This window comes from Acipenser ruthenus, chromosome 48, assembly GCF_902713425.1.
Source record: "Acipenser ruthenus chromosome 48, fAciRut3.2 maternal haplotype, whole genome shotgun sequence".
Classification (NCBI taxonomy): domain Eukaryota; kingdom Metazoa; phylum Chordata; class Actinopteri; order Acipenseriformes; family Acipenseridae; genus Acipenser; species Acipenser ruthenus.
This window is the reverse complement of record NC_081236.1, coordinates 8,440,965-8,454,990: the sequence shown is the minus strand read 5'-3', so window position 1 is coordinate 8,454,990 and position 14,026 is coordinate 8,440,965. Positions and strand designations below refer to the sequence as shown.

General features: G+C 40.6%; 2 protein-coding genes across 2 annotated transcripts in view; both read left to right on the top strand.

The window, feature by feature from the left end:
• The first annotated feature begins 1,191 nt into the window (after positions 1-1,191).
• Positions 1,192-14,026, top strand: part of LOC131721156 (zinc finger protein 436-like) — a 134,822-nt gene continuing 121,987 nt past the window's right edge. The window contains exon 1 of the mRNA XM_059014440.1: positions 1,192-1,383. The gene's annotated coding sequence lies outside the window, so the exon portion shown is untranslated. The remainder of the gene's footprint in view (positions 1,384-14,026) is intronic.
• Positions 2,300-12,335, top strand: LOC131721158 (zinc finger and SCAN domain-containing protein 2-like). The gene is made up of 3 exons (XM_059014444.1): positions 2,300-2,402; positions 7,457-7,967; positions 11,052-12,335. The coding sequence occupies exons 1-3, from the start codon at positions 2,391-2,393 to the stop codon at positions 11,927-11,929; spliced, it is 1,401 nt and encodes a 466-aa protein (XP_058870427.1). The 5' UTR covers positions 2,300-2,390; the 3' UTR covers positions 11,930-12,335.

Here is a 14,026-nt window from a genome sequence, read left to right as displayed (position 1 = left end):
TCTTTAACAAAAAGCCACATTTGTGTTTGAACTGGTTTCTCCTTAATAATATTATTATTATTATTATTCATTTCTTAGCAGACGCCCTTATCCAGGGCGACTTACAATTGTTACCAGATATCACATTATACATTATTTCACATTATACAGATATCACATTATTTTTTACATACAATTACCCATTTATACAGTTGGGTTTTTACTGGAGCAATCTAGGTAAAGTACCTTGCTCAAGGGTACAACAGCAGTGTCCCCCACTGGGGATTGAACCCACAACCCTCCGGTCAAGAGTCCAGAGCCCTAACCACTACTCCACACTGCTGCCCTAATATGTTTGAAATCATGTTTAAATATACTTTCAATGAAGTGTACCTTTGTTTCCTTCACTAGTTTTATTCTGTTGGTTTCATTTTAAACACCGAGGGAGACCTCAGTTCCAAACTCGTGCTGTGGAGCGTCACACAGGGTTTTTAATATTGCTAAGTGAAAGAAACACATTTTTTTTATTTCTCTACAGGATATCTGGTACTATACTAGGTTAACATAAATACCAGTTTACAAGCCTTGCTTTCAGATAGTGAAATGGGCAGCAGTGTGGAGTAGTGGTTAGGGCTCTTGACCGGAGAGTCATGGGTTCAATCCCAGGTGGGGGACACTGCTGCTGTACCCTTGAGCAAGGTACTTTACCTAGATTGCTCCAGTAAAAAAAAAAAAAAAAAAAAACTGTATAAATGGGTAATTGTATGTAAAACATAATGTAATATCGTGTAACAATTGTAAGTCACCCTGGATAAGGGCTTCTGCTAAGAAATAAATAATAATAATAGTGTTGCACTTCCTTGATCACCTGGGGGGTGAAATTGTCCCCTCCCCTTGAACGGCTTCTTTCACAGTAACCTAAACTGTATTCCTGTAATCTCATAGTGCTGTATACATCTGTGAAAGTGAACCGAAGCAAATAATATATGAGTTATATATAATAATTAAAAAAATAAAAGAGCACTGTTTTCCTTGAACTAAACTAACACATTTGAACACATTTTCAGATTTGGAGTGGCTGGTAACGGCTCTCACCTGAAGAGAAGAAAGGACGCATTCACTGCAGCTCACCCAGCAGAGAAAAGAGATAACGACTCCCTAAACAGAACAAAGAGAGGCTAACACCGGACAGCGGACACCCGGGGAGGGGCTGACGTGTGGGGGGCGTGGTCTTGTACCTGGAACTGAGAGAGAGGGGGTTAAATCTGCAGTGAGGACTAGTCTAGTCACACAGATTACCTGTCGCTGTTAGTTTGAGCTGCTTGTTTACCCTGGAGAGAAGAACCGAGACGATCAGAGCGAGTGACTAGAGCCGTGCTGCACATCCCACTGACAATACCTGAAGTAAGTGTTTCTCTCTATTATTACACTTCACAGTAAATATGAAATAGATTTCGCTAGATCTTCATGGCATGTAACGTTTGTCAATTAGCTGTTCTAATTCTGATTCGGGCTCACTTAACAGAATAATTCTACCGATTTCGAAGTTAGCAGTGCTCCAGTAAGCTTTTTATATCTGGAGCCTGCACTTTTGCACTGATGGTCACTTTTAAATAACTGCGTACAAACGTATGTCTTTTGTAATTGCAGACTTTTAGGTGTCCTGCTAATAAAAACATTGAGCGTATTCATAAACTGTTTTGCGCACGTGCATCAATACTCATTTAAAGCATGGCTGCGTGAAATATCCGCTAGTTTTAGTTTTTAAGAAGTTCTCCCAATCCAGCCGCAGAGACAAACAGTATCGATTCTGAACCGGTAACAGAATCGAATTGGGCTTTTACCTCTTTTAATTGTTTGCAGCGTTCCATTTTATTTTCATGTATTTATTTCTTAGCAGACGCCCTTATCCCCACCTGGGATTGAACCCACGACCCTCCGGTCAAGAGTCCAGAGCCCTGACCGCTACTCCCCACTGCTGCCCATCCGCCATGAATGACACATCATTACTCTGGAGGAGTTGCGTTTTGAGGACCTTTTGCGTTTGTGCAGCAGTGGTGCGACCATTTCAGCACATTGTCGTTCGCATGCGTGGCGTTCACTCCATTTCATCACATTGTCGTTCGCATACGTGGCGTTCACTCCATTTCATCACATTGTCGTTCGCATACGTGGCGTTCACTCCATTTCATCACATTGTCGTTCGCATACGTGGCGTTCACTCCATTTCAGCACATTGTCGTTTGCATACGTGGCGTTCACTCCGTTCAGTTTGTGTAACTCCAGCACTGGCGACTCTTTGAAAGGGAGCTCTTCTTCAATACAGTGAGCGCTCGGTGTTCATTCTTATGCACAGCCCCTCTTCCTGTGCTTTGCTGTGGGTTGATTCAGTTTGATGGACACACACGGAGATGCTCTGCTCTGTAGGTTGCGTTTGCTTTGCTTTCCTGAAATATGCTGCTGATCCTTTGCATGTCCTGCACGACTCTTCTGTTTAATTAGTGTTTTATTTCTTAAGCGGCTACAATAGGGCAGTGAGACGAGCTGATTCTCAACCGAACCATTTAGTATACGAGAGGGGGGAGTGTTACACATAGAGTTAATAATGACGGTGTTTTAATCGTGTGTATGAAACTGGTTATGAAAATATCTATTTAATATAAACAGCTGTACGTCTAGTGTCTTGCATATACTATTGCTTTACAATAATACCTGGTTGTCTGAATTTGTAATGAATTGGTTCTCTTATCTCTTTCAAATACGGGAACTACTGTAGAGTTTAACTGCGGTTCAGTTGAGTGGAGGGCCGCGCAACGATGTTTGCCGCCCTAGCAAACGAAATGATTTATTTCTGTTCTAAAATGGAACGTTTGCCTCTAAAAAAAATCTTTTTGAACCTACAACCTTCAGCTTACAAACGTGTTGTGTTAACTGTCAGCGCTACACGATTAGTTGAGACAAACAGTATTTTAAAAGATGAAGTCAGTCAGCTGAAAATTCTCCAGACTGTTATTTCAAGTCGTCGTTCTTCATCATCCTCATTCTGAGATTGAGCTGAAGCTCTGAAAAGTGTTGGTTTCCTGTGAGTGTAACACTCATTGTGGTCCCAGCAGTGTGGAGTAGTGGTTAGGGCTCTGGACTCTTGACCGGAGGGTCGTGGGTTCAATCCCTCGTAGGGGACACAGCTGCTGTACCCTTGAGCAAGATACTTTACCTAGATTGCTCCAGTAAAAACCCAACTGTATAAATGGGTAATTGTATGTAAAAATAATGTGATATCTTGTAACAATTGTAAGTCGCCCTAGATAAGGGCGTCTGCTAAGAAATAAATAATAATAATAATATTGGCACAAGGAAGTACGGTTTCCTCTGTCTATGCTGGTTGATGAGAGTAACGTTATTTGCGGTTCCCGCTGGACAAAAAAGAAACCTCATTTCTAAGAATTAGCTATGCTGAAGGATATATTTGGTAAAAGTAAAATATAAATATTGAAATAAATGATTACATAGACGTGTGTGTAATTTGTGTTTACATTACTATCATATAAACAATGACAGTACTGTATGAAATTAAATATTCAGCAGTTCTTGTTCAATTGTATATTAGTGAAGATTTTTGTACATAAAGGTTGTCATGCTTTTTATATAGTTTTACTTATAAATATATTGTAACAACCTGGACAATTGCTTTGTTGCAGGACTTCTTGTTCAGTTTGTATTGGAAGGGGAACGGGACGGGTCACGGTGTTAGTGAATGGGGAGAATGTGTGCAGGACTTGTTGTTCAGTTTGTATTGGAAGGGGAACGGGACGGGTCACGGTGTTAGTGAATGGGGAGAATGTGTGCAGGACTTGTTGTTCAGTTTGTATTGGAAGGGGAACGGGATGGGTCACGGTGTTAGTGAATGGGGAGAATGTGTGCAGGACTTGTTGTTCAGTTTGTATTGGAAGGGGAACGGGACGGGTCACGGTGTTAGTGAATGGGGAGAATGTGTGCAGGACTTGTTGTTCAGTTTGTATTGGAAGGGGAACGGGATGGGTCACGGTGTTAGTGAATGGGGAGAATGTGTGCAGGGCTTGTTGTTCAGTTTGTATTGGAAGGGGAACGGGACGGGTCACGGTGTTAGTGAATGGGGAGAATGTGTGCAGGACTTGTTGTTCAGTTTGTATTGGAAGGGGAACGGGACGGGTCACGGCGTTAGTGAATGGGGAGAATGTGTGTTGTTGTTTATGGGGGTTGCAGAGCTGAGAATTCAACACCGTGTCCCTGAGTTGGGGCTGCCACCGGTCCAGGTTTGACCCGGACAGTCCAGGAATTAGCATCTGTGTCCGGGTGGCAGAAATTAACAAGCCTGGATTCCCTGATGTCCGGTTTTTAAGTGAAACGCATCAGAAACACCAACCTTCCTATAATATTTTCTTTGACATACATTAGTTGCTTAAATGATTTCCACTGTTGTATTTAGAAAAATGCACTGTTTAGTCCTGATCTGTACATTCTACTGGGGACTGCGAACATATCCACGTGATTTAAACAATCCAAGTGAGAGGTTGCAGTCACGTGACCCCAGCAGGCTACATGCTGTGGGTATTTTGCAGCCACAGAGTATTCTTCTACCTTCAGTCACAGGAATTAGAAAGATATCATTTATGATGTGCCAGGTACTTGGAATCTGTGACCTCTACTGTGCGTCACCGGTGAGCGAGCACACTGACGTGATTTGAACGAGATTCCTTTATCCTTTTAAAAAAACGTACATACTGGTACATGTTTAAGAAAAAACACATTTTCAATAGTTTGTTACAAATACAATACGAGTTATGTTCAGTTTCAATGTTCGTATATAAACGTTTAACATCTTTCATTAAATATACTCACAATTAAAACCATGTATAAGATTAGTATAACTTTGTACGGGGATTAAAAAAAACTTTTGTTCTACGAAGCGTCAGTAACTAGAATCTGTAAATGTCCTGTAAAATCAGCTTCAGCGAGTGACAGCTACATGGCTAAGCTATGGAGACTTCTGTTCAGTTTAAGTTGCCTAAAATTACAGGTAGATGGATGCTGTTTGCAATTGTTGTACTTTTAAATATGTTATAAATGATGATGCTTCATATTAGTTCAGTAAACAATGAATGTAGCATTCTGTTAACGGTAAAGGCATATTTTATGTAAGGACTGGGAATCACCAACCTGCTTAATTGTGTTAAACTGCAGTATGTAATTCAATATGTTAACGTAACATTATATTCGACTATGATGCAACGTTGGTTAATTCTGTAGGTTGCTGGGCACAGGTATAATTGCAGTAATTCATCTTAAATGGCACTTCTCATATGCAGGGGTTGGCACAGTCATGTTGCGCAACAGACACCTTACAAAATACTGACCTCACTAGGACAAGATCATATATTTTGTCTGTTAGTATTACGTATATTTCATTATATCCCAATATCAAATAAACATACCTCATAATGCTGTGATCGCATTACTGCAAGTGTGCTGGAACTAGAGGAGCTCTCAGCAGCCCTGCTTTAAACATGGTTCCAGTGCCACTGCATTACTGCAAGGACACTGGAACTAGAGGAGCTCTCAGCAGCCCTGCTTTAAACATGGTTCCAGTGCCACTGCATTACTGCAAGGACACTGGAACTAGAGGAGCTCTCAGCAGCCCTGCTTTAAACATGGTTCCAGTGCCACTGCATTACTGCAAGGACACTGGAACTAGAGGAGCTCTCAGCAGCCCTGCTTTAAACATGGTTCCAGTGCCACTGCATTACTGCAAGGACACTGGAACTAGAGGAGCTCTCAGCAGCCCTGCTTTAAACATGGTTCCAGTGCCACTGCATTACTGCAAGGACACTGGAACTAGAGGAGCTCTCAGCAGCCCTGCTTTAAACATGGTTCCAGTGCCACTGCATTACTGCAAGGACACTGGAACTAGAGGAGCTCTCAGCACCCCTGCTTTAAACATGGTTCCAGTGCCTCTTGTTTTCTATCGCTTTTCTTACAAACATATTTTTGCTGCAGACGTGTTTTAATATTTTGTAAACCATTTCTTGGCAATGCTCTGGCCACTGCAGATTAATTCCACCCTTGATTGTTCAAAAACAAAATATTCATTTTCCCAAGCAGGATTGAAATATCATCATTTAGGTTTCGTTGCAGCTATCTCCGTAGGCTATCTGAAACCGGACTGTCATTCTGTCTGATTTATTATTATTATTATTATTATTATTATTATTATTATTATTATTATTATTATTATTATTATTACTTAAAATTGCATATGGGGGAAACAGTACAGCTTCAAAAAATGTGAAAAGTTGCACAATGGTAATTCTTTTTAATTTGGAGGAGATATACTGTATATATTATTCCTTCTTGGTCCATTTTCAGTCCAGCAATACGTTATACAAGAAATAGATGGAGATGCAGTGCACGTTTTAGTTTTTGTTGTTCAGATCAAGAAAATTTGAGTGAGAACCAGTTTTTCCAGCTCATGGTGTCGGAACGTAGAGCTGTTTGTTCGCTAGAATCCATTTTAATGGAAACCTGTTTTTGTACAATAAGATTTGCATATAATATATATATATATATATATATATATATATATATATATATATATATATATATATATATATGCGCCAAATTTTGCAAGTTCGCTAGAAATGTGGTGTTCTTGTTGATGGAATCACAGCTATTTTCAGGGTAATTAAATGAAATCCAACAATGCACGCTCCATTTGAATACGCAGGCAACTTCAATGTGTCCTTTGCTTAGCAACCGGTTCAAAACGGCAAGCCTGTTGCCAGGGGAGACCAGATTTCGCGTGACCCCACACTACACTGGGTAGCAGTGTGGAGTAGTGGTTAGTGCTCTGGACTCTTGACTGGAGGGTCATGGGTTCAATCCCAGGTGGGGGACACTGCTGCTGTACCCTTGAGCAAGGTACTTTACCTAGATTGCTCCAGTAAAAACCCAACTGTATAAATGGGTAATTGTATGTCAAAATAATGTGTAACAATTGTAAGTCGCTCTGGATAAGGGCGTCTGCTAAGAAATAAATAATACACCAGTGTTGGCAATGTTTGTGTAAGTCTTTAAAAGAATATACACAGTTTGATAAAGTTTGTGGAACATTGTATCACAGATCATGTTTTGTAACAAATCTATATTTAAGGCCCGAGGACAAAAGGACTCCTTACTGATCGGTTGTTTTAGGAGAACGCATTCTAAAATACTCAACATAATTAATGAAAAGAGAAATATTGTAACTTTTGCCAACTTTCATCCATCATTCTTGAGATTAGACAGATAAAGTCCTTCATTATTATAAACTTATTACAATTAATTCTGTGTAATTCTGTGTCTATAGTAAAGCCAGCCCTGCTGTTAAGGACAGATTCTGTCGGTCCCTTCAATGGTCTTAGTAGTACTGTAAATAAATAAATAAATGTCTTCTTTTTTTCAGCAACTTCTAAACAGAATCCTGTGTGCTGTCATGGACAGTGTGGAGATGGAATCTGTCCAGATTAAAGAGGAGTTCCCTGAACTTGAACCTCTCCCCTTTACAGTGGAGTTCTTTGGGTTGGCTTCCCTCCTCATCAAACAGGAGCTCTGTGAGATGCAGTGTGACAGCAGCCAGCCAGAGGTCTCTGAGATTAAAGCTGAGCACAATGAATTGGAGATCCCGCAGACAGAAGAACACCTTCCTGTGAAACAAGAAGAGGTGCTGGAAATTAACCATATTAAACAGGAGTCCCCTGAAGTAGAGTTTGAGCACATGGAACCAGGGAAGGAAGAATCCGAGGACTTCAAACCAAACATCCCTGAGCTGGAGCCTGTACGCCTGCGGGAGTGTAGCGTGGTGCTGGAGAGAGTCTGTGTGAGAGAGCAAGGTGCTGGAGAGGAAGGCTGTCTCAACAGCATGCAAGGAGGTGGAAAGGAAGACGGGCAGTCACATTCAGAATGCAGTCTAGCAGGTGAGTGACTCCCAGTAGCTGTGACATTGTCATTCTAGATTGCGTGATAGTGTGGCAGAGAGGGAGGGAGGGAGCATGTAGGTTACATTACTAGCTATTTGTTTTTCCTGTACCACTCACACCAGTTCAGGATAGGACTCACTACTGGTGATCTTAAGATACAGATGTAAGCCTCTTTCACATGGGCACTCCTACCTGATTATACCAAGGGGAGAAGAGCTAAAGTACTGTATATAACATTAGAAATGTTCAGTGTCTAAATAGAGGGATATTATTGTACATGTGTGATGTCATTAGGGGTGCTTGATTCCATTACATTTATCAAAAGTTTAAACTTTTGAAAATATATAGTTTAAACATTAAAATAAAAAACATTGAGATACTGCTATTACTTATTTTTTTACATAAATAGCTTTCTCTAAATTACTGCACGTATGTTATAAATAGGGCTTCTGGTTGTCTGTGTTGTACCTCTGCTTTTCTACTCTCTTTAAAGAATGCAGTTGATCCTGTTCATCCATTCGTGTATCTCAATCACACTGAGAAACACGTTCATGTGAAACAACTAAATGGGGTTTTCATTTAAGTGCAGAAGCGACTCCTCTTAATGTAAATACAGACATGCACAGCGACTGTAATAGAGTGAGTCCAGCATAAAATACTTTACTGTTCATTCTAGCTTTAATAAAGAGGAGTCTCTTATTAACATGTCGCGATCTCGTTTGCACGTCCTGCTTGTAATGAAAATGAAGGCTTGGCTGATTTAAATCTGGTGAAGGCAATGAAAGAAAACTGAGTAGCTGTATTTGCAGATACACTCGTGTTGTTAATATTTGGCCATTTTTGACAAAGTTTAAACAATTAAGCAAAATTAAAAACGCTTGACCCTTTACTGACATTTAAATTCTAAATGTTTAACACCCCTAAATGTGATGCTATTGAAAAATATATAATTGTAGGGTGTGTTAGAGGAAATAGACCCGAAACATTACAGGAGAACTTTGAAGGCAGATTTTGATCCCAGGGCTCAGTTTCTCCAGCGTCCATCTTTACTGACTTTGCTTTTACACATGAAGTAAAGGCTTTGAAGAGTAAGAAGCAGGGTTCTGAAAAATCTAGCATTACCCGCCCCCATGAGTTACTACAACTGTTTAAATAACGTACCTGTCATTTCTTTACATTGTTCACATCCTGCCACCTTTTTACACATAACTTTAAAGTCTATTGGAAAGCTCTTTTTGAAATGTCTGCTCTAGTGCACTGGGGTTTTAGATATGCACTCTAAATCACTGCAGGAAGAGAGATACAAAAAGACCCAAGTACTCTTTTCTGTTTCGTACCACATCAGTGATCATTATTGCTGTGTTACCTGTTTGACAACGTGGGCAATAATCAGTGTACTAGAGCGGACATTTTGTAAAGAGCTTTGAAGCAAACTTTATAGTTATAAGTGTATAGTTGTCAGGATGTGAACAATGAATAGAGAAATATATTATTTAAACAGTTGTAGCAACACGTGGGGAGGGTAGCGCTATATTTTTTGGAACCTATCTACTTACTCTAAGTTTAACTGCTTTTTTAAGATGGTGTATCCCAGTGCGAGCCCCCACAGCTGAAATTAACATGCTGTAATCCACTCCAGCACCCAGCCACATGCCCAGGGCCGGATGAACCCATCACTGGACCCGAGGCAAGCATAAACCTGCGGGCCTCCTACCCCAGAACAAACAGCCACATACACACGTACACGTACACATACATACATTCTAGCCTTTATAACTAGCGCTCCACCCTTTCACAACAGGTAGAATTCTCAGTTTTAAATTTTTATGAATGACTGAATGAAGCTGACAGAAAATCAAACTGTAGGGGATGTGCTAAAAACTAAAGCCTATGTTAAGTTGTGTAGTACAGCTCAACAATGACTTTCCTGATTTACTGAATAAAAAGGCAACAGTTCAAACAAACAAGGAACCCCATATGAAGTTGAAAAAGGTAATATATAGAAGGGTGCTCAGACTTGTTTTCACTAATGGGAGCTCCACAATAGCCAACGAAAATAAATAGATAAAAACAAACCTACCTGTACATTGTTGTGAGTCAAATACATTAGATTACTGCACGCAAAATTGTCAATAATGTCTCCTTGGGTTTGACTCGCTTCATTAAAGAAAATGCCCTTTTCTCCAGAGCAGAGAATCGTCAATGTTTTGACATACAAGTATATTCAGGTGTTTCCTATGGTAGCTTTCTATACCCTGTAGAATTGTGTACCCTTGATGATTCCATCCTGACACAGCTGCATTTTCTTTCAAAGATCGCTGGATATGAACACTTGATGATTCTGGACAGTACATGTGAAAAAAAATGAAAACGTGTTTTTAAAAGAATCTTTTCTAAGGTTACTTTTAAATCAAGGGTTTCATGGATGAGCAACACAGGAGGCTGAATGTCCTGTATATCTAGAAAATCAGTGGAGTTAAATGTGCGGTTTTTATTTTGCCACATCACTAGTTTTGTTTTGTTCACAATATGTGTTGCAAGCTGCAGGAGTGCTTGAGAAAACACCTGGGCTCGGGTACAGAAATATCACATGTGCGCGTCCAGCAGTCTGAGAAACTGCATCTGCACAGGGGATGCAGAATTCTATGGGGTACAGAAATCTGCATAACACCCGTCAGAACAATTTGATTTTGAGATACATGCCTCAGTTCGAATGTCGGGGAGTGAAGTTCTTTCCAGGTTAGGCGCAGATCTGTATATTTAAAAAAAAACAAAAAACCCACATAACCGTTTTGGGGCCCCCCCCTTGAGTTTGGGTCCGAGGCACATGCCTAGTTTGCCTGTGTGTTAATCGGACCTGTACATGCCCTAAGGTTTGGTTCATACACCTGTCACAGGAGTGTGGATGACATTATTCAACCTGTCGTACAGGGTCGGAGACCCTCGACTCCAACCAGAAATTGTCAGTCTGAAGTATGAACCAACCTTAAGCCTACAAGCAGTCCCTCTTTCTGTCTTTCCTGTTCATATTTAAGCCTACAAGCACTCCCTCTTACTGTCTTTCCTGTTCATATTTTCCAGGTTCCAGTCCAGCAGCTAAAGTGAGGGCAGGCGGTGGAGAATATCCTGACTGTGGGAAAGGTATCACGCTGTTAGGGCATTTAAATAAAACCCAGCGGACTTACACAGGAAAGAAACCGTATCACTGCTATGACTTTGGGAAGAGTTTCACTGTGAAACAAAGCCTTCAATACCACCAGTGGACTCACACAGGAGAGAAGCCATATTGCTGCTCTGACTGTGGGAAGAGTTTCAGACGGGCAGACAGGCTTGTTTCACACCAGCGAACTCACACAGGAGAAAAACCGTATCACTGCTTTGACTGTGGGAAGAGTTTCAGTGTGAAACGAGGCCTTCAAAAACACCAGTGGACTCACACAGGAGAGAAACCGTATCGCTGCTCTGACTGTGGGAAGAGTTTCACTGTGAAACAAAGCCTTCAATACCACCAGCGAACTCACACAGGAGAGAAACCGTATCACTGCTATGACTGTGGGAAGAGTTTCACTGTGAAACAAAGCCTTCAAAACCACCAGCGAACTCACACAGGAGAGAAACCGTATCACTGCTCTGACTGTGGGAAGAGTTTCACTGTGAAACAAAGCCTTCAATACCACCAGCGAACTCACACAGGAGAGAAACCGTATTCCTGCTCTGACTGTGGGAAGAGTTTCAGTCGGGCAGACAGCTTTGTTTCACACCAGCGAACTCACACAGGAGAGAAACCGTATCGCTGCTCTGACTGTGGGAAGAGTTTCAGTCGGGCAGACAGCTTTGTTTCACACCAGCGAACTCACACAGGAGAGAAACCGTATCACTGCTGTGACTGTGGGAAGAGTTTCAGTGTGAAACAAGTCCTTCAAAAACACCAGCGAATTCACAGAAGAGAGGAACTTTAAAAACCATGTTCAATGGGACTTTTCACTCATGAGGGGAAAATAATATTAACCTTGCATTACGAGTCCCTGTGTAATAACTGTTTTGTATATCACTCTTGAGCATGCATTTAAAACTCTCTTGCACTCTGTGTCAGATAGTGGGTGATGATGCGGACACGTCACAAGAGGCTTCTCTGCTGTCAGTTTAACTCAGGCTGTCAATGCAGTCAGTGCCTGGGAGCGGGAATATGCAGAAAGGAAACTATTCCACACCTCATCTGATGGACGAGTCGGGAGAAATCAATAACTCAGTGTGGAAATGAGTTTCAGGATTTAACATTTTGAACTTACTCTATTTATTTTCAAGTTAATTATCATGCTTTTTATTTTTTTTAATGATCTAATGTACAATAAATGATAAATTGTTTGTTTGTCATGATTTGTGTGTGATGCTGTAGAGAATTCCTGTTTTCCAAGGTGCTGGTTAATCTTCCCCTCTGGTAACAGCTCGTGCACAGCTCCTGGGTATTGCAAAACGTCAGCAAGTTTAGAGCTAGAATTCAGTACTTTTAACCATTCCACATAAAGAAGATGGAAACCAGTTTTCCCCCTCTACAAATTTATATAATTAAGAGTGAAATTAAACTTTTTAATATCGAAGTACAGAACTATTTATTCTCATTTCCCACTTGCTGCTCTGCTCTGCAGGGACAGGTGTCCATGCTCACACAGCTGCTTTGCTGCGGAATGCAAACGTGTCATGTGACAGAGTTGCATTCCACAGCAGGTGCAGAGCTTCCCTTTAAGAGTTCATTTAAAAGAATAATATGTATCAGAAATTAATGCACGATGATACTGAAGAAAAAAAATTGTCATTGTGAAAGACTGGATCCTATTATAATACAAAGCGCAGCACAATCTGAGTTCCATTTAGTTTAGATTCAAGTTTAGTTGTTTGCGACGCACGGGTGTGGCCGGCCCTTTGTTTGTGAAATGAACGCGGCATGGCGGCATCAACAAGGGTCCTACTAAAAAGATCAGGATGACTGGGGTGAGTGCCTGCAATTACTCTCACTGACACTAGAGGCCACTACAATAATGTCTATGCTTTGTTTACTGTGCTTTGATAGACACCTCTTTAAACACATCTGTAATTGTGAAATATGCAGTTGAATGCACATTTTCAGGAGAAATACTGTTGTTAATACAGTCTGCAGTGGGAAAATGGCAAAAGACACAAACGACTTTTCTGCCAGTTCTTACTGGCATGATGGGTATTGATATATTTGAGTAATGTAGCAAACATTGTGTAGCTACACAAATCACTGCTTTCTAGCTATTACAAGTTTTTATTATTGAAGATGGCCAAGAAGCCCTGTCTACTAACTCACATCCCTGCTTCATCTTCCCACTAAAAATAGCTAGAAAGCAGTGATGTAACGTTTAAAGTTTCTTTCTTTATATAGCACCTTTCACACAAAGTGTCTCAAAGTGCTTTACAATACAATAGAAAAACAACAAAATACAGAATTAAACACCATTTTTACAGCAAAATTGGTAATATTAATAAAAAGTAAGCAACAACTCTGTTTAAAAACAGAAATACAGTGAACGTGTTTAAAATAATAACAGATTGATACAGAAAATCAGGATTCAAAAGCTAATCTAAAAAAATGAGTTTTTAACCTTGATTTATAAACATGCAGTGACTCTGCTTCTCTGATGTCGCATGGCAATCTATTCCACAGTCTTGGTGTGTTATTATAGCTGAAAGCTCTTTCACCCTTTCCCTTGGTATTAATCTTTGGAACAAGCAAAAGACCAGAGTCGGCTGACCTTAGAGCAGGGACAGGTGCATGTGGGCACAGGAGCTCTTTAGATAGTCAGGAGCCAGACCATGGAGCGCCTTGCAAGTCAGCAGCAAGACCTTCAAATCAATTCTAAAACGTACTGGAAGCCAGTGAAGTGCAGCCAGTACTGGAGTTATATGCTCTCTCTTCTCTTTGTTTTACTTATCACCCTGGCAGCTGCATCTTAAACAAGTTGCAAACGGAATAAGGCATGATTTGGTAGCCCAGATAACAGCATTGCAGTGATCCAGTCTAGATGAAACAAATG

Excerpts from the sequence above, each read along its gene's own strand:
- LOC131721158 (XM_059014444.1), top strand. Across the intron at positions 7,968-11,051 it reads TTCAGAATGCAGTCTAGCAG|GTTCCAGTCCAGCAGCTAAA; the intron begins GTGAGTGACTCC and ends CATATTTTCCAG.